Below are 21,338 nucleotides of genomic sequence, written 5' to 3'. Positions count from 1 at the left end.
AATATTGTGAAATATTATTACTATTTAAAATAACTTTTTTAGTTTAATATATTTTGAAATTTAGTTTGTTCCTGTGATGGCAAAGCAGCTATAAATCCAGTCTGCGGTGTCACATGATCTTTCAGAAATCTTTCAAATATGCTGATTTGTTGCTTAAGAAACATTTTGTATTATTATCAATGTTGAAAATGGTTGTGCTGCTTAATATGTTTGTGTAAATTGTGATAAATTTTTCCAAGATTCTTTGAATAGAAAGATTAAAAGAACAGCATTTATTTGAAATAGACTTTTTTTGTAACAAAATAAAGGTATTTACTGTCAGTTTTGATCAATTAATGCAAAAGTATTATTTACACACTACCAGTCAAAAGTTTGGAAACATTACTATTTTTTATGTTTTTGAACAAAGTCTCTTATGTTCATTAAGGCTGCATTTATTTCATAATAAATACAGAAAAAACAATAATATTGTGAAATATTATTACAATTTAAAATTATGGTTTTCTATTTTAATATACTTTAAAATATAATTTATTTCTGTGATGCAAAGCTGAATTTTCAGCATCATTATTCCAGTCTTCAGTGTCACATGATCCTTCAGAAATCATTGTAATATGCTGATTTATTATCAATGTTGGAAACAGTTGTGCTGCTTAATATTATTTTATAACCTGTGATACTTTTTCAGGATTCTTTGATGAATAAAAATTTAAAAAATATCAGCATTTATTTAAAACAGAAATCTTTTGTAACAATATACACTACCGTTCAAAAGTTTCGGGTCAGTAATTTTTTTTCTTTCTTTTTTTTTTTTTTGAAAGAAATTAATACTTTTATTCAGCACGGATGTGTTAAATTGATAAAAAGTGATAGTAAAGATTTATATTGTTAGAAAAGATTTATATTTTGACCTTTTTAACCTTTTATTCATCAATGAATCCTGAAAAAAGTATCACAGGTTCCAAAAAAATATTAAGCAACACAACTGTTTCCAACATTGATAATAACTGAGTATCAAATCAGCATATTAGAATGATTTCTGAAGGATCATGTGACACTGAAGACTGGAGTAATGATGCTGAAATTTCAGCTTTGCATCACAAAAATAAATTATATTTTAAATTATATTAAAATAGAAAACCATAATTTTAAATTGTAATAATATTTCACAATATTATTGTTTTTTCTGTATTATGAAATAAATGCAGCCTTAATGAGCATAAGAGACTTCGTTTAAAAACATTAAAAATAGTAATGTTTCCAAACTTTTGACTGGTAGTGTATATAGTAAAGTTTTACTGACACCAAACTTTTGAACAGTAGTGTGTGTGTGTGTGTGTGTATATATATATATATATATATATATATATATATTTGTTGACATTATTTCCAGATTAAAGATTTCCAGACATTATTTGATAAAACAGACAAGTTGTTTTCTTCTTTCAGACATGATTCTAATTAATTTTAATGAAAAAAAAAAAAAAATAATAAAATAAATAAATTTAAAGATATGTACTCTACTCTTGTCTGATATGTATCTTGCATAGTTTAGCTTCTTGTTAATTTATCTTATGTTTTCATATTTCTATGAAAAGTTTTTTTTTTTTTTTATGCAGTGTTCTCAAACAACAATATATGATTCATTATTATATGATTAACCAGAACATCGAGGGCCACACTATCATCCAAAAATGTGATAAGGAACAAAAGAAATCAGTTGGAACACATTGAACTGCAGTGTGACCATAGCCCTTTTGTCCTCTAGACAAAAGTCTGTTCTGTTCACAGTTCATTCTCCAGGTTAAGGACATCAAAGGTCATGAGAACATGCATGTCGTTGCTTTCTTTAGTGACAGCAGCGAGCTTGAGTTGTGTGGCATTTCCAGTGGCAGCCTCACCTTCCCAAACTCTGCTCTTATTCATCTTCAGATCCGTTCGTTTCTCCCCCACGACACACACTCTTTGAGCACCTGGTACCCGCACGCGAAAACTCACTGAACTTTGTGGAGCCAGCACACCTGTGCGGGGCTCCAGCAACACACACCCTCTTCCCCACGCTGAATATACACAGGGGAATGGATCTCCGGGCTTTTCACACACACTCCTGATTATGAAGTCACACAGCGACATGTAGTCCTGCTGAGGGGGTTTGCGTCCATAAAGAGCAAGACGATAAACTCCTGCTCTGGGTGCGCACACACTCACAGTTACCTTAGTTTCTGTAAATGTCAGGAGTACATATCGGGACAGAGGAAAATGGGCCTCCTCGTGGAGCTCAGCGCAGAGGACTGCGTGTATTTGCAGTTCTGGCGAGGCGCAATGGAAGGTGATGTTGCACCGACCCTGTGATGCATTCACTATTGCCCCCGTGTGGCTGAAATGAGACAGTCCGGCTTCTTGGGTACGCATCCCAGGACCACACCACAGGCCAAGGTCTGCTGGATACAAAACGTTTGGATTCAACCGTCGACTTTGACAGTGCAGCAGGTAGTTCCCGGCGTTTTGAAAAGTCCCACTTCCACTATCGTAATCCTGCACAAATACGGACAGCCGGTAAAATCCTTTGTACAAGCACATGACGTTGCACACCAGCTGCTCTGCTGTGATTTGCGACGCAAGGCAGCGCTTGGCCGTAGTGGCGTCGAGCTCGTGGTGCGCGAGTTCACAGACCATCATCAGAGGTCGTGATGTGTGTAGGATCACCTTGCACTCGCCACCCTCACCCACCTCCACAGCCTCTTCTCCAGCGAGGCTGCAATCCTTGACACCTAGTGCCGATGCCCCTGCTGCCAGGCCCCAGTTTAGGTAGGGATTATCAGGTAGGGCCTGCCTCTTCTGGATACTAGGGCACTCCAGCTCGAGAGAGCAAACCCACCGCAGAACACCAGATTCACCCTCTCGCCGGGCAAACAGTTTCACCTCATAGGCCCCAGGCTCTGGGGGCAGTAATCGCAGCTTCATCCCTTGTTGAGTAACTGACAGGAGACCACAGGAGCTGTCAACCTCCTCCTGCTTTAGAGCTCCTGTCTGGGGATCCTGCTGCCTCATCTCATACGAAAAGGTCAATGGTCTTGAGGATCTCACAGACACAACTGCTTCCCCGTCATCTGTGGAAAACAAATTTTGACACATTTAAAAAATGTTACAGTAATATTGTGCCTACGTTTGCACTGGAAAATTTTGGCAGTGACAACCACATGTAAATAAGGAAGTAAAATTCTTAAATGCATGCACAGAGAACCACTCCTGAATTTATGATGGTTGACATAAGGGGGTTTCGCACCAGTTAGTTATAGGAACTAGCCACCAGGGTGGTCCCCTGTGAACTAAACGTTCCCCTAGGGCCATTTTCCCGGTTGCATTTGCACCACAAGTAGGAACTTTGAAGTGACGTAAGCCGGCTGACAGCGACGTCATTTAAGGGCTGAATCCCAAATGGCACCCTGAACACTCGTGGTCTTCCTCTGAGTCCGCACTTTCGTGACGTAATGCCGCATTGACTGCCGGGTAAAGTCCTCTGCGTAGCTCGCAAACTTGCGGGCTCAGCTGAAGTGCACATCGCACGTGGCAGCCATTTTAAGTCCACAAGACCGAAAGTGCATAGAAGTGTGCCATTTGGGATTCAGCCAAGCACGGCATTGAACAACATCAACAACTCCGTAGCGTAAAGGTTGAGAAGTGCCTAGACTTTGGCGTTAGTCCATCTATCGCTGTTTTCCATGTTTGTGGAGTAAGTATATGTAAAGTTTGTGGCTTTTTAAAAAATGGCGTGTGCCGATGTTTCGTAGGGCATGCGTTCAGCCAATCAGCGTACAGTTTCGTCACTCGTAGGTTATATTGTATTGGGTTAGACCCTACTTGGAAGTAGGAGCTAATTTAGTTCCCCCAAAAGGCATTCCTGTAACTAAAATCAGTCCCAGTTCCTGCCGTGATAACAGTCCTACGTTTTTGGCTTCTAGCAGATGTAAACAAGAAATATGGATGCTTTTATACTGTACACTGTTTTTGAAAACAATACAGTATTAGAAGCCATAGATGAATTAGTGTAAGATTTGGTAAGCTGCTGTTAAGAGGCACTGTGTTTTAGGCCTTCAAAGGCTGTATCCGAAATCGCCTCTGACTATCCCCTACATTATTAACATAGGCCATTTATAGGAGTGAATGAAGATGAGTGAATGAATAAGGATACTGAGTGCACTGGAAGGACTGTTGCTTTTGAATATTTGTGCTTGCTGAAATCAATTTCAATTTATCAATTTGTTTTAATATTAAAGTTGGCATGAAATGGAAGTTGCAATAGTCTTTTCTTCCCTATTGTGACGGATATCCGAGTGAAACGGCTTCTCAAATAAAGAAAAGATGTAGGGCGGGACTTGATTTTATCCATCAGGAATTGTTTGGATCTTTATGGTTTGCTATTGCTGTGATCTCATGTGAGAGACAGGTTGTCCCATCATCAGAGAAGAAATAAGATGTCATTGCAAGAGGGAGGGAAGCTATTTTGATTAAAGATTATGAGGACACATGAATTTTAATAAAATAATGTGCAAGGATAAATCACTTATAAGTACTGCAATATTCCATAAAAATAACAATTTTGAATGAAGCTTCGAAGCTTTACGAATCTTTTGTTTCGAATCAGTGGTTCGGAGCGTGTATCAAATTGCTAGTCACGTGATTTCAGTAAACGAAGCTTCGTTACGTCATAAGTTTTCGAAATTTCAATGGTTCACCACTAGGGGGCGTGACGTTGGCAGTTTGATACACGCTCCGAACCACTGATTCGAAACAAAAGATTTGTAAAGCTTTGAAGCTTCATGAAGTAGTGTTTTGAAATCGCCCATCACTAGATATTGTTGAATAAAGTCGTTATTTTGTCTTTTTTGGCACACAAAAAGTATTCTCGTCGCTTCATAACATTAAAGTTGAACCACTGTAGTCACATGAACTGTTTTAAATATGTCTTTAGTAGCTTTCTGGGCATTGAAAGTGTTAATTGTCTTGCTGTCAATGCAGGCCTCACTGAGACATCGGATTTTATCAAAAATATCTTAATTTGTGTTCCGAAGATGAACGAAGGTCTTACAGGTGTGGAACGACATGAGGGTGAGTAATTAATGACAGAATTTTCATTTTTGGGTAAACTAACCCTTTAAAAGACTTTTAAAAATGCATCACGAGATCCTGCGTTTTCCAGGAGTGGCACTACATTAGCTTCAGTTTGTATGCAGCCATTCTTGGTACCACTCATGTTTGCTTTTTTTAATATTCTTGCCTGTTTGCTGCAGTGCATGCAATAGATAGTATTCAGGAAGTTTTAGTTACAATAACTTTTTTTCTCATGAGACAGTCTAATCTCTGCAGCAAACAGTCTAATCTGTTTTCTCAGAGCTTCTCAACACGAGCAGATGCCAGCAGCTGCCTATTATCTCAATACAGTCTAACAGACGTGTTTGCTTTACTAATCTTCCCTTTTGAGTTTGTGGAATATTCTGTTATGCATGTGTGTAGTTGCGTTGATAGTGTATGTTTTTGTGTGTGTATGCACACCTGTGATTATTTTATATTGTGTAGGTTGTGTGAGAGTCAATCCAAACTGATAAAATGCTGAGGTCTTCAAGGGTCTCATTTCAAACTCTTCCATAGAGATAGGTGTGGTGAGTAGTTGCCAGGTCTGGTCATCAGGGAAATGTGAGTTTATGAACTCACTGGGTTCAGTCAGGAAATAAAAGTCATCATACCTGAAAGTGAAAGACGTCAATACTATTATAATGGTTTTTGTAAATCAGAAAAAAGTCAAATATATAACCGTGTAGTCTACTCAGTGTCATTTAAGAGGGGACTGACCAATAATCCCATAAAGCATTGCTGATATAATCAAATACAAAGTGATAGTACAATATAAAACTAATTTTTTTAAAATCATGTTGAAATTACGCTATATACACTATAATAATATCAGAATCAATTAAAGGCACAATATGTAAGATTTTTGGATTAAAATATCCAAAAAACACTAAAACGATGTTATGTATTTTGTTGACTTGTGTACTCATATTATCCCAAATGTCCTTAAATCTAGAAAAATAAGCAATTTTAACCAGGACACGGACCGTGTCCATGCGTCGCCTATCAATGACATCATACCCGCGTTACCCTCGGGTTCCGGTTTTATTTTGCAGAAACCGTGGAAACACCAAAGACGCTTTAATATATTATGTGTTTTATTAGACAGGTGAGCAGCTGTTTGGATACATTCATCGACAGAAAACGAATCATTGTTATGTAGCCTAACACAGTTAGTCTTATTGTTTCAGTCTCTTTTTCTTGATTTACCACAAGTACCATGCCTAATATCGATCTAGGCACAATCTTACAGCAGTGTGCAACAGGTGTCTCATAGTAGCCACCGAGCAAACGCACAGAGTAGCACTATAACTTTCAACACACAAATGTATCTTAATATGATAAAACAGCGCTGCTTTACCCCACATACTCTTGACCGGAAGAAGCGGAAGCAGCGACTGCGGCATAATAAAAGTTCCACTGCTCTTGAGGCGTGTCGTGCTCGTCTCTCATTAGCAATCGCTCCAGCGGCCTGGTTTCTGCTTGCAAAGCACTCGTCCCTGCTCTGCTTCATACTACAGTAATGTTAATAATCTCAACCATGAACATGATTTCTGCCTGAGTCCCATCGTATTTTCCACCGGCTGTAGACGTGAAGACAACACCTCCCATGATTCCGTAAAATCAAGGCGTCATCAAGCTATGCCTTTGTTTTGAATAAGCGACCTCTAGTGGCGAAAATTTACATACTGTGCCTTTAACCTTATAAAGCCTACTGTATCATATTTCATATGTAAATTTATAAGGCCTCTAAATCATCAACATGATCAAACATTTGCTGTAAAAAAAAAAAACCTGTTGAATACAATCTACTAAATGCCTTCTGTCATCAGTTTGATAGTTTATACTTTTTTAGCAAGTAAAAAGGCTTTTAGTACAATTCTAATAGCATCTGTCTTCCGGTCGTGATACACGTCTTTTTGCTGTGAAAGCTTTTTATTGTTAGTAATATTTCAAGAGGAGCACTTAGTGGATTGAAGCAATTTAGAATTACTTGATTATCCATACACAATAATACAAGTGTGAGTATCAAATGTGAGACATCAGGCGTTTTGAGGAGTACATCTCTCAATCATTATTGTATTGAATTGAATTTTATGTGTTCCTTCCCCAAATTTTATTTTATTTAATTTTTTCTTCCAGCTCTTACATGCTGTAGAATATACTCAAACAATGGTGTAAAACTACTTATGATTTGTCAGTATGAGTGTACTGTATGATATGTATAACTGACACTCTGAGGAGCCTGACCTCTTCACAAATGTTTTGCTTTTCATATCCACAGTGCCAGCGCCCCAGCAAGCATCAAGCAGCCACCACTGACCCCCCACGAAGACAGCATTCCACTCATGATCGGAACGCTTCTCAGCTAAACTGTGCCTTGCCTGGTATCCAACGCCTTTGCTGTACCCACTCACCTCCACACACTCAATACCCACCTCCCTAGAGAAAGAGAGAAAGTTCAGAGCTGCGTTCTACTGGCATGATGTGTGTATGTATGTACCTGTGGACATTTACCTGCACATTTCCACACAGAGACCGGAGTATCCACTACATACACCCTTTCCCTGCCTGATGACCTCATCAGATGAGCAAATCTTCTGAGAAAGACCAAGGTATCCCTCTAAATCATACTCTACGTACACAAACGCATGAGACAATTTGCCTGAGGAAGTACACTCACAAAAAGAGTTAAAAGTGCATGTACGTACTATCAAGAAATAGAGTAGTAGAAACCATTTATTACTCAGAAATTTTTAAATAGAAAAACTGTGTTCTTCTAAAATGAACTCCAATACTGTTTTATTTAAAGGGTTAGTTCACCCAAAAATAAAAATGATCCCATAATTTATTCACCCTCAAGTCATCCTAGGTGACTATCTTCTTTCAGTCAAACACAATCTCAGTTATATTAAAAAATTCCAAGCTTTTTAATTCCAGGCTCTTCCAAGCTTTATAATGGGAGTGAATAGTAACCAATATTTTGAAGCCCAAAAAAGCACATCCATCCATCATAAAATTAATCCATACGGCTCCAGGGGGTTAATAAAGGCCTTCTGAAGTGAAGCAATGCATTTTTTTAAGAAAAATATCCATATTTATAATTTTATAGACTATAATCACTAGCTTCTGGTAACGTCCGTCCGTGCGTTCATGAGAGAGTCGAGTTCCGGCGCATGACGTAGGATGTAGGTGTAGCATAAGCTTAGGTGAGAGTAGACAACTCTCACGGTTCAAACAAATAGGGCTGGGCAACAAACTCAAGCTCCTCCGACATTTCTCTTCAAAAATTCTTGTTTTAGACTTCTAATTCGTGACTGATGTTTTGCTCTATCCCCTGCGCTTCAGCGTTCATCAATACGTCACGCGTCAGGTCAAAGTTCACTCTTCCACCAGAATCAACTCGTGTACGGAAGCCAGTGATTCTAGTTTATAAAGTTATAAATATGGATAATTTTCTTACAAAAACACATCTCTTCACTTCATTAACCCCGTATGGATTACACATGGATGGATGTGCTTTTTTGGGCTTCAAAATCTCAGTTACTATTCACTCCCATTATAAAGCTTGGAAGAGGCAGGATATTTTTTAATATAACTCTGATTGTGTTTGACTGAAAGAAGATAGTCATATACACCTAGGATAGCTTGAGGGTGAGTAAATTATAGGATAATTTTCATTTTTGGGTGAACTGACCCTTTAAAACTTTGAAAAATCATTTTTTACATTTTTGCATGTGCAGTTACCAATATTATGGCATAGCCAGATCCATATGGCCCTGAGTTTTTCCAGATCATTTCTGCATCCCTCAGTGACTGCACACGCAATCTTCTGAGCATCAAATACTTCCAGCTCCCTCAGCTGAAAAACACATATTCATGCCTAAATCTATTGTTTATAAGAACAAAAAGGACAAAGACGTGTGTGTTGTCTGTTACCTCTTTTCCTTTCTTGATTGAGAATGTGTCTACTTTGTTGAAAATATCAGTGCTGGGGAACAGCAATTTTCTGGGTTTCCTCTGAGAGGAGGAGACTGCAGGTAGATAAGGTCTCCCAGATTGCGTGCCAGGGCTGGCAACTGAGAGGGGTTTCACAATCTCCTCTTGGCTCTTTTTCACAGTGCTCCTCTTTCTTACGCTCACTGACTTCGCCGCGCTCTCGGCGGACAGTTGGCGCTTTGTGCTCGGCCGTTGTTCCTCACATAACTTCCCTTCATAGTTCTCCAACAGTACCTTATGTGAAACAGCATTTTCTTGTATCGGTACAATTGTTAAGGGCTTTGGGTCATTTTGCTCCACTGACTGTGAACTTCCTCGGTGGCTCTTAATAGTCAAACAGACTTTGGTGCTGTTCTTATCCCTCATGCCGGTCTCTTGGCTTCCAGATACATTTTGAAGTTTGTATTTCACCACACCATCTTCAACTTTCAAATCGAAGTTTTGTTTCTGTGTGTCATTGTTTGAGTCTGTGGCAGTTTCTTCTGGTTGGTGGCCTCGGTTGCTGTTTTTTGTTGTGATTGGTTGCTGATCAGCTTGAGCTTCATCCATGCAAATGAGAGGAATGAACCACAATATACGTCATCCTGCTTGTTGCATCACTTAAAATCCAAAAACTAACATCTAATGCATAGTCTTCATAGTTTTAAAACATTCCAAAATACATTTGAAATGCAATTAAATGGAAAATCTTACCTTTTGCAGTTGTGAAACTCATACCTTCTGTCACTTTCAGAAGAAGTGTTGGTAGTAGCAGATTTATCCAAGTTTTGTTTTCTATTGCAGGGGTCTGTCTATATCTATTTTCTCCCTGTGTCCACCCCTATGAAAGGATAGCATGCTAAAAATACACTTGGACTTATCATGACAACCAATGAGCTCAAAGATACAAGAGAGGGGGTAAAAAGAAGGGCATTTGATGTTGGCACGGAGGGTGAAGAAGGTTGTGGTGGGTAACTGTTAAATTTATTAGCTAACAAACATGCGTAAACAATGTCTATCTTGACCTTGTTAAGGGTATTAAAGTCTTTGTGGGAATGTTTAGTCTACTCAGGATGAAGAAATAAAGTTGGAGAAACACACACACACATTAATAACAATAATTCATCACAATAATTCATCTCCTTCAGTGCCAGACTTGGACTCGTTAACCTCGTATACTCTAAATGACTTTCCTTATGTAAATAAAATCACGGATATGGAAATTGAAGCTGACCTTAGTGGATACTGTCGCTATGTGCGGGAAAACAAAGCAGTTTTTATTTCCATACATAGAGTCCCTTCCTCCAAAAACATCCTCATTGGCTCGGGCTCCATGTCAGACAGTCTGTCGGGGGCCCTCAAGGGTCCTCTTACATACCCCCCTCTAGCAGGCTGAATTACCCCTGACCAATTACCCATCGGCAGCATGCCAGAATAGCAATGACTGCAGTTGTGTGTTTATTCATGAAGTTCTCCCCTCCAGGTTGTGGAATAAAACTTCTCTTTGCATAAGTTTTCCTGTTTCTGGTTTGCATCATGTTAAAATGAAGGACTTTTCTATATACATGCAGCCTTGTAGATAACATGAGGACATGAAGTGATAGAGACATGGCCTTTCTCCTGCTCAAGATGTGATAATACAAAAGCCCAAAAAGTAGCCTTGAACAGAATGCGTTCTGTCTCCTATCTACAACCCGAATTCCGGAAATGTTGGGATGTTTTTTAAATTTGAATAAAATGAAAACTAAAAGACTCTCAAATCACATGAGCCAATATTTTTTTCACAATAGAACATAGATAACATAACAAATGTTTAAAGGGAGAAATTTTACACTTTTATCCACTAAATGAGCTCATTTCAAATTTGATGCCTGCTACAGGTCTTAAAAAAGTTGGCACGGGGGCAACAAATGGCTGAAAAAGCAAGACATTTTTTAAAAGATTCAGCTGGGAGAACATCTAGCAACTAATTAAGTTAATTGATATCAGGTCTGTAACATGATTAACTATAAAAGGGATGTCTTAGAGAGTCTAAGAGAGTCTCTCAGAAGTAAAGATGGGCAGAGCTGTGAAAGAGTGCGTAAAAAGATTGTGGAATACTTTAAAAACAATGTTCCTCGACGTCAAATTGCAAAGGCTTTGCAAATCTCATCATCTACAGTGCATAACATCATCAAAAGATTCAGAGAAACTGGAGAAATTTCTGTGCGTAAGGGACAAGGCCGAAGACCTTTATTGGATGCCCGTGGTCGTATGATTGTGTCAATGACATTACTAAATGGGCCCAGGAATACTTCCAGAAACCGCTGTGCCTTCTGCAGATGCCAACTAAAGCTCTATCATACAAAAAGGAAGCCATATGTGAACATGGTCCAGAAGCGCCGTCATGTCCTGTGGGCCAAGGCTCATTTAAAATGGACTGTTTCAAAGTGGAAAAGTGTTCTATGGTCAGATGAGTCCAAATTTGACATTCTTGTTGGAAATCACGGACGCCGTGTCCTCCGGGCTAAAGAGGAGGGAGACCTTCCAGCGTGTTATCAGCGTTCAGTTCAAAAGCCAGCATCTCTGATGGTATGGGGGTGCATGCGTGCATACGGTATGGGAAGCTTGCATGTTTTGGAAGGCACTATGAATGCTGAAAGGTATATAAAGGTTTTAGAGCAACATATGCTCCCCTCCAGACGACGTCTATTTCAGTGAAGGCCTTGTGTATTTCAGCAGGACAATGCAAAACCCCATACTGCAGCTATTACAACAGCATGGCTTCGTCATAGAAGAGTCCGGGTGCTGAATTGGCCTGCCTGCTGTCCAGATCTTTTACCTATAGAGAACATTTGGCGCATTATTAAACGAAAAATACGTCAAAGATGACCACAAACTCTTCAGCAGCTGGAAACCTATATCAGCCAAGAATGGGACCAAATTCCAACACCAAAACTCCAGAAACTCATAACCTCAATGCCCAGACATCCTCAAACTGTTTTGAATAAAAGAGGAGATGCTACACCATGGAAAACATGCCCCCGTCCCAACTATTTTGAGACCAGTAGCAGGCATCAAATTTGAAATGAGCTCATTTTGTGCATAAAATTGTAAAATTTCTCAGTTTAAACATTTATGTTATCTATGTTCTATTGTGAATAAAATATTGGCTCATGTGATTTGAAAGTCTTTTAGTTTTCATTTTATTCAAATTTAAAAAATGTCCCAATATTTACGGAATTGTATATCTTACACTCTTAAAGGTTCCAATTTTTTTTTTTTTTTTTTTTTTGCATAGAAGAACCATTTTTGGTTCCCCAAAGAACCTTCAGTGAACAGTTCTTAAAAGAGTCTTTTTTTTTTTTCTTCGTGTGAAGAACATTCTAAAAATCTAACAATTAAGAATCATTTGTGCACTGCAAATGTTCCATTGATGTTAAAGGTTCTTAACAGAACCAAAGATGCCAAAAAAGAACCTGCATTTTTAAGATTTTTATGTAGACAGAACATAAAAGGCTAGTGGATCTCAATCCTCGACCTGCACTGCACAGCACTGAATGGTGATGGTGGATGTCTCCCTTATCTTCTACACCTGATTCAACTCATCAGCTCATTAGTAGAGGCTCCACGAACTGAACTGGGTGAATCAGATAAGGGAGACAGATGTCCAGTGCTTTCAAGCATCAGTATTAAGAACAGACTGTAACACAGTGTTCTCCCCTAAAGTCAAAGCAAATCCACACAGTAAATGTCAGATTTCTGAATAAAGAATCCAAAATCACAGCCACTCACAACTTAAATAGAAATAAAGAAAAATATCTTCTATAAAACTAATGCAACGCTTTTCAAATTGCCAAGAGTGCACGTGTGGCGCGTTCTCTGCGCGCTCTCTAGTGGGGAAGCTTTCCCTCATACTAGTTTTATGTCAGTTATCAGTCCGTTATTAATTTAATATAACGTTTAAGATGTTCTTTAAACAGGACAAAAAACTGTTTCCCCTCTTACGTTTACTTAGTAATGATACTGATGGACCATCCGTGTCGTCCAGTCGCTCTGTCTTGCTGAAGCGTGATTGGTCCAGATTCACGAGCTTTTGTTCGCGTGCTGCACTTCTTGCGCTCGCGCTGTCATGCACACCTGCGGAACACTCGCGCGCACCGCTAATATGCCTGCCAGTGTTTCACATTCAGGAGAAAAGAGAACAACTTGACTAGCTAGTTTGGATATAAAGGTAAACTAACTCTCAGAAAACATTCCCCTGGGTGTGATTTCAGTCATTAAAGGCATACCAAACTGAAAGACATCATGAAGACGGATAAAGACGGTAAAGACATGAGGGGAGTGACTGTTAACCGCTTTGCTGAAGGTAAGAATATTTGTATCGAAAAGGATAAGGTGATTGTCGTTATAAACCTTATAAAAAACAACTATTGAGGGAAATATGGTTGTGATAATAGTTGTAAGAGTTTTCGTGTTAAAAATACAAGTTTGTTATTGTGAAAGCCGTAGGCTATTGGATGTCTCGCTCTCTGCGTATGTGAATATAGCCTACTTTACTACAAACATAACAAATATTTGTTTTTCAGTTATACTCTTGAACTAGATTACATTTGTCAGAAAAACGTAAACTTTACCATGGCAACCATAGTTATCCTACAGTTACTTATACAACTGTAAAGCCATAAAAAATGAATATCGGATGTAGGCAACATCAAACAGAAGGGCCTTTTTGTCACTGTTTAAATTTATTTTTTATGACAGTGGTGCCTGGTAGCAAGTTGCCATTTATATTTTATACAATTCATACCATTTACATTATACAATATGGTATTGTGGTACCCACCATGGTGATTTTTAAGGGATATGGCATTTTCCAGAAATCAAACTTTATTATCACTGCTACAGTCCTGTTGTCTAGTCCATGTTATCCCAGACTGACACAAGGACAAAGTTAGAGTGCAGAAGTGATAACTGCTGCCCAAATATGGATAATTTATAATTATATCTAAATTATAATTTTATATGTTATGTAAATCTGATTTTATATATTATGCAAATCTACCATGTAGACATTTGGACAGACACTGCGTTAGGATTTTACTAAAAAGAAATTTTTGAAAAACTGAAATCTGATCTTATTATTTTCACAGTTTAGTCATGATGTATTAACACATTTAAATTAAAAATGTGCAATGAACAATGATTTTGTATCAGTATAATTACCTTCACTGGGTTTTCTTCATGATTAAGCTGTATTTTCTGTTCCTTATCAAGACTGACACACACACACACACACACACACACACACACACACACACACACAAAGGTGAGTGTCCCAATAGCTTGCTATACAATAGAGCTTCACATAAGCTGTCTGGGCTTAGGGTAATGAGGGAAGGAAGGACTGCTGGATAAAGACTCATCTTTTTATTCTGCTGTCTTTCAGTTGTTAGATTCATGAAGTCAAAAGCTATCTGGCTATCTGATCAAAGCCTCTTTTTAAGGCATCATTGCACACATGTAAATATCAGCATCCACCACTTGCAACAGTGGTGCAATTTCGAATTCTTGCTTACCTGACAAGAATCGGAAAGTTCCCTTAGTACAAGTTTAGACATAACATGTGTTCTCCCACATATTCTCTCAGCCTTGGAGCTCATAAAGTACTACAAGTGTGAGGTAACTTTTTAACAAGAATTTTTGCTGCTCTCTTCGTTGTTTTTCGTCTTAGGTTGTGAAATCAAATTGTGACAGACTACATTAAATATTGCTCCATTGTAACATCTATCAGATTGGCTTTAGCATGTTAAGCTAATTAGATATAAATGTATTGTTTTTCTCATCTCAAATCTTATGGTGAATGCACACGCATTCTCTCTCACAAGCACGTGCACATGCGCTCACACAGACACACTCTCACTGATACATTACTTACATTAGGTGAGGGTCCAGGGGAAGGAAGCTCCACCCTTTGTTGTTCACTTAGTTTGACTGTTGGCTCTTCCTGGAGATACAATACAAATCTGTGTGTGTGTGAGTGTGTGTGTCTGTGAGTGTCTGTGTAAAGCAAACTCAAAAAGAGCTGGCGTTTACAGGGCTTGACCATAATTCTTGTACCAGAGAAAACTAAAGAGAGAATTTGGACAAATTAAACTTCGTGACATTTTGCCTTTGCAGGGCATGATAATATTTAAATGGGCTCAGTTCCAGAAAGAAGTGTGAATGGAAAGTGGGCTGACACCCAATCACAAACCGAATAGACCAAAAAGATTACATTTTCAAAAACAGGATCAATGTGAATGAAATGCGAACTTGATTCATATTTCGTTTTGAAGTCGACATGAAATGGAAATTCACCCTTTCTAAACGGGTCTTATTGATCTTATTGTGAATGATTCATCCAGGCATATATTTCATTTAAAAAAAAATTGAGCTCAATCAAAATCTTCGATCTTCAGGTAAACGACCCATTTCCGCCACTAAATAAAAAAATAAAAACAGTAATTGCGACTTTTTATCTCAGAATTGTGACTTTTTATCTCGCAATGGCAAGTTTATATCTCACAATTCTGACTTTTTTCCTCACAATTCTGACTTTTTTTCTCACCATTGCAAGTTATAAAGTCACAATTCTGAGATATAAACTCGCAATTTCGTGATATAAAGTCACAATTCTGAGATATAAATTCGCAATTGCGAAAAAAAATCAGAATTGTGAAAAAAAAAGTTTCACACAATTGTGAGTTTATATCTCATAATTGCGAGAAAGTCAGAATTGTGACTTTATATCACGAAATTGCGAGTTTATATCTCAGAATTCTGAGGGATAGAACTGTGTCCCGCTCTAAGATTTTTTTTTCTTTTTCAATAATCCATTTCACTCGGATGTATGTCACAATACAGAAGAAAAGATCAGTCACTACTTCAATAAAAGCATTAAAACATCAGTAAAGGTTTTTATTTTTTGGTAATTTTCTATTTGTTAGAAATAATATTTATATTTTCATTAAATGTTAAGTTTTCTTTACTCTTACGTTTTTTTCTTTACAAAAATATTACTTTTTTTTTTTTTTTTTACAAAATGGACATTTGATGAATAATGTTTCCATATTACAAGGCATAACCTCATCTATGTTAGCCAGCTTGATAACAAGATAAATATCTTGGTGGTTTATTAACATAATTTGTAACAAAAATCTAAAATACATCACAGAAAACCAAAACACATAAGTTTACAAGGAATGTAGTCAAAATATATGTTCAAGATCAATGAATGTAAGAATTTTTTTTTAAGCCCTGAACATTGACCAGTGCTGGAAAACCCCCTTCTTTATCCACATGTAAGTCAAACATTGTATAATTTTGGAGTACTATATATTTCGGATGACTCATATTGCTAATAATTTGAATGCAGTCAATCTGTTTTGGGAGTAAATGATCAGCTTTACTTATCTAGAAGACATTTACTTGTGTTTATAGATGTGAATGGATAGATTAGGAATTATGCAAAAAGATGTTTAGTGACGTTTTGGTGTGGTACCTCATGACTTAAAGTGTTACAGTCAGCAATCTCTACCCATAAATCTCTAATACCCATTGTTTGTCCAGAAAGACAACAAAACATTTCCTGTGAAGCTTATGATCTGACTATCACAGTTAAACACAGATAGGAAGTGAGGTCTAGGGCCAAGTGACGGTGTGTGTGTGTGTGTGTGACTGTATGTCTGTGTGTGGTTCAGGTATACCCTACGTTATGGGGCAAAAAATTTCCCCACAAAGATGGCTATATCCGAAATCCTTGTCCTTGTGGGGACATTTTTTGGTCCCCATGAGGAAAACAGCGTATAAATCATTCTAAGTGATATTTTTTTGTAAATGTAAAAATGCATAAAGTTTTCTGTAGGAGCGTTTAGGGGTAGGTTTAGGGGATAGATTATATATTATATTTGTACAGTATAAAAATCAATATGTCTATGGAAAGTTCCCATAAAACATGAAAACCCAATGTGTGTGTGTTTGTGCGGCTCCAAAGAGTCATGTAAGGTAGATGTTTAGACCTCTGACAGCCGCGCAGGGCACTAGGGGGCAGTGCGTCACCCAGAACCCTCTTTGCTTTGCTGTAGGGATGTCTTTCTGTTGGCCAATGCACATTGCGTCCCTAATCAAGCCCAAATATTTCGCTGTGCTGTATGTGTGTTTGTCTGGCACCTCCGGACTATTCTGCTGAACTCAAGGACAATAGCAAGGTCAGAGATTGACCTCACTCTGTGTACCCTCTGCATCCTGTGCCCACATCAGGACTTAACCCTTCACACCCCACATACACCGCGTCTCTTTTAAATGAATCAGACTATATGTATGTGATGATTGTGAGGTATAATATTTCAGTAGCATCATTATGTTGAATGTTTGTTGGCGTAGGTGGTCGAATCAAGTGCTTTGGATGTCATACTGTGGGAGGTACTCTGTCTGGCCATAACAAAATAGTTTAATAGAGCAGTGCATCACAATACAGTCTAGGGTTTACACAAGAGCTGTGTGAACATTCCAGCCTTACACACACACGTATACATACACACATGCCTCTACAAACTGTTTTACACGCTGCCAGCAGGTGTGTTTTGTGTAAAGAGCCTTTGATGGCAACAAAATGGAGGGAGGAGAGAGGGGTTCTACACTTTTTATAAGACTTATTGTGAGGGCTGAAATAAAAAACAGATCCCCCCATACTACACCCCCCCACCCCCCCACCCCCACCCTACTCGACAGAGAAATAAAACAAACAGCCTTGGAATGATGAGTCATTACAGTACTTGCTAGAAATTCCTCAGACATTCTATTCTTCTTTGCCTTCTTCTTCATCATTGTCTTCTGATGCTTCTTTTTCGTCGCCAACTTTTTAATTTACTTCCTCTTCCTCGTCTTTTCTTGCTGCTTCTTTTCCTGCTTCAACATCTTATTTTACTGCTTCTCCTTTGTCGTCTTCTTCATCTTCTACTTCTTTTGTTTGCCTTTTGGTTTATCGACATTGTTTTGTTTATTGTCTTCTTTTGTTGCTCTTTCTTTTTTCTTTATAATCATCTTCCTTTTTTCATCTACATCTTCTCCACAAGTTTCTGCAATTCATTCAGCCACTGTTCAAACTTAAAGGGATAGTTCACCCAAAAATGAAAATTCTGTCATCATTTACTCACCCTCATGTCTGTTCAAACCTGTATGACTTTCTTTCTTCTATAGAGACAAAAGAAGATACTTTGAAGAATGTTGGTAAGTAAACAGTTTTGGTTACCATCGACCTCCATTGCATGGACATGAAAAACACATTTCTCATAATATCATCTTTAATGTTTCACAGAAGAAGCAGTCATACAGTTTTGGAATGACATGAGAGTGAATAAAGGATATATATATATATTTTTTTTTTTTCATTTTTGGGTGAACTATCCTTTTAAGAGTGCAAAATATATTGTATTTATGTTTGGCTCATAAGCTTTATAATTTAAAATTAAATTTTAATTCATCTTTGATGACCAAAATGACATATTTAAATGTTTTTTTTTAATTTAAATTCTTCATGCCTTAAAATAGCTTGAATGTAACTCTACACCCTTGCTTCATTTAGTATACGTGGATCTATGAATATGCTAATTAGCCCCGCCTCCACTATCTCACACAAGCTCAGAGATCCACTCGGTCAACTTACTGAGGTAAACGCTTCACAATGCTATCGCTTTTTACAACATCGGACACAAAACGGTAATTAATATGATTAGTCTTTTGATTGACTACATTATCAAACAGCTAATAATGTGTTGCTAATGTTACACAACTCCCTTGCTTCAGAGCGGTCATAATTAATGATATGCAAAAGCCCGCCGGCACGTTGACGTGATTGGTTACAAGGTAGTTTGTGAAGTAAGAAACACCAGCGATTTCAAACCGCGTTTTTTGAAACTGTCTTTAAATCACTGCAGTTTTAAACAGAAAATACTCAGCAATGGTGTTGACTTATGAATTTGCACATGGTTTGTCTTAAAGCCTGTTAAAAACACCACATAGACATTTAAACAACATTAAAAAGTTGATTTTCACCACAGGGGGACTTTAAAAAAAAGTCTTCCATTGACTTAAATTGCTAGAACGTTTGCCATTCAAAATCTAATCGACTGCAAAATGTGCTATTTGCGTACTGAGTTTTTTAAACATCTGTTAGAATTGATCTTTTCTGTCTTGCATCTATTTAAATGTAGAGCCACCTTTAAACTGCAAAGACAGCGTTGAGTTTTACACAGCTAAGTGAGAACAAGGCGCGTACAATGTGTGTTAGCTAATGTACCAAATTTCTGCAGCCATCTTTGCAGTAAATCTCTCTGAAACATTATTGTTTCAACATGTCTTCACCAAAAATAACAGCATCAAATAATCCAGAAGCACCACACCAAAAATAACAGCATCAAGCAATCCAAAAGCACCACACCTAACGACAGTGTGTGCGTTTCTAGCGTGCAATGATTTTGCTGGATGCTAGAATGACATTATTCCTTATTGTGAAAGAAACAAAGGACATCACAGTGACATCAGTTTGTAAACTTACAAGCAGGCAACATGTATCATGCATCGTTTATCATAATACACATTTTATTAACTACTCTATGACACAAGACTCATTTCTCTCTCACACAAAACAAGTAATGCTAAATGCCAGACAGAGTTTGTCGTGACGATTTATGACCGCAAGCATCAAGTACGCAAAGTGAAATGCAGGAAACGTAGGCTTTAGGACCCAGAGTCACAGCTCAGCGGAGGCAGGGCAAGGCTGACTCACTAAATATGTCTGAGGAATGAGAGAGAGAGAAAGAAAGATAGATACAGAGAGAGAGAGAGAGAGAGAGAGAGAGAGAGAGGGAGAGAGGTAGAAGTGAAGAGAGGAGAGAAGAGAGAGGAGACCGGAGCAGAGGTGATCTTGCCCTCATTAGTGTCAGGACTACAGGATGATTATGGGTTGAGAAGGGAATGATGGAAGCAAACAAAGTTCTTCATTTCGTGCCATCCGGTAAGAACCACATGCACTATCACACATACACACACACACACACGCAGACATATGCACATGTTCCTGCGCCGTCACGACTGGGTATCCGAGGGTTCCCTGAAATTTGAGACTGTGTGTGCTAAACATGTGCAGTGGAGAGGATGCATGTGTGTTTGTGTGTTGTTGTAAGTTTTCTCTCTGTTGAATCCTGCAGGTCTGTGAATTGTTTTTCTCACACACTGCCGCCGCCGCCGCTGCTGCTGCTGCTGCTGTTTTTTGGGGTGCGTTATGCTGGAATGCAGACGGGCTTTTTCGGGGCTGGTTTTCTGGAATGCGTCGTAAATGCTTTTACGCTGTTAATCTTAGTCGAGTAAACAGGAAAAAAGAAAAATGACATCACACACTTTCAGATACCCGCACGCACATTTCAAACGCGCACGCACGTAAATACAAATGAGGGAGACATGAGAAAAGAGACTGATGCAAAACACAGATCAAAATCAAGTACCTATATCCCTGATCAGGCGGTACTCGAGAGTGCGTGTGCGTGAGAATAAGCGGATACGTGTAGTCTTCTGGGAGAGTAGGTCTTATTTGTACGCAATGTTGCTGTTCAATTCATCTCGTTGTGAGAAGTCAGTCTAATATCGCATGCAACACACATGCGCTGTCGTACTGCACAAGTGCACCTACATCGCTCTCGTTCTGTCCTTTCCCTTCGCTCAAAGCCTCAGTGTAAACACAGTAGGTAATAGAAGTGGGAAGACACTAAATCTTGTGCTCGTCTTCCCCCCAACACACACACACACACACACATACATACATAATGAGACTGTGATTTGCATGCTTCGCCTGAGGGTTGAACTTCAAATCAGTTGATGTCTCAATTTTCTCTCCTTGCGTGATTACGTGTGTTTCTCTGTGTGTGTGACAAAAAGCATCAAGTGCGCATTTGATCAGGCTGTTGTAATTGACACTTACTTTGTGCCCGTCTTGGCTTGTGGATAATCGTTGTGGCACTCTGTCAATACCATAATATCTACTGAATCTCAATGTCATTGGAGCAGGTCACGGGCCATTGACGCTCTGAGAACTTTCTCATATATGCGTTTCACAATTTCACGTAGGTGAACATTCACAGCAACAGGAATGAAGTTGCTTGAACGGACAGATGAGAAAATAAAATTAATAACTAGGCTAATGTAATAAACGATGT

General features: G+C 38.3%; 2 protein-coding genes across 11 annotated transcripts in view; one reads left to right on the top strand and one right to left on the bottom strand.

The window, feature by feature from the left end:
• Positions 1 to 1,241: 1,241 nt before the first annotated feature.
• Positions 1,242 to 9,931, bottom strand: ky (kyphoscoliosis peptidase). The gene is made up of 7 exons (XM_051918231.1): positions 9,823 to 9,931; positions 9,070 to 9,668; positions 8,878 to 8,992; positions 7,648 to 7,765; positions 7,381 to 7,572; positions 5,554 to 5,744; positions 1,242 to 3,110 (listed from the first exon to the last, which is right to left on the bottom strand). The coding sequence occupies exons 1-7, from the start codon at positions 9,842 to 9,844 to the stop codon at positions 1,786 to 1,788; spliced, it is 2,562 nt and encodes an 853-aa protein (XP_051774191.1). The 5' UTR covers positions 9,845 to 9,931; the 3' UTR covers positions 1,242 to 1,785.
• Positions 9,932 to 13,216: 3,285 nt separating this feature from the next.
• Positions 13,217 to 21,338, top strand: part of slc4a11 (solute carrier family 4 member 11) — an 81,304-nt gene continuing 73,182 nt past the window's right edge. For 2 of the 10 annotated variants that reach the window (XM_051917405.1, XM_051917408.1), the window contains exons 1-2: positions 13,220 to 13,456; positions 18,328 to 18,357. In XM_051917405.1, the coding sequence (XP_051773365.1) occupies positions 13,396 to 13,456; positions 18,328 to 18,357 (91 nt within the window). In that variant the 5' untranslated portion in view covers positions 13,220 to 13,395. Of the gene's footprint in view, positions 13,457 to 18,327; positions 18,358 to 19,906; positions 20,144 to 21,338 lie in introns of those variants that run through there. The other 8 variants (XM_051917411.1, XM_051917407.1, XR_007933262.1 and 5 more) reach the window with 7 other exon arrangements.

The sequence above is a fragment of the Ctenopharyngodon idella genome, chromosome 13 (genome assembly GCF_019924925.1).
Source record: "Ctenopharyngodon idella isolate HZGC_01 chromosome 13, HZGC01, whole genome shotgun sequence".
In the NCBI taxonomy this organism is placed as follows: Eukaryota; Metazoa; Chordata; class Actinopteri; order Cypriniformes; family Xenocyprididae; genus Ctenopharyngodon; species Ctenopharyngodon idella.
Note: the sequence above shows the minus strand (reverse complement) of the source record. Positions and strands in the feature narration are given on the sequence as shown.

Coding starts and splice junctions, on each gene's coding strand:
- ky (XM_051918231.1), bottom strand. CDS start 9,844: ATGAGTTTCACAACTGCAAAAG. Junction 9,669..9,822: donor GAGTTTCACAACTGCAAAAG/GTAAGATTTTCC, acceptor GCATGGATGAAG/CTCAAGCTGATCAGCAACCA. Junction 3,111..5,553: donor ACAATATAAAATAATCACAG/GTGTGCATACAC, acceptor TGTTTTCCACAG/ATGACGGGGAAGCAGTTGTG.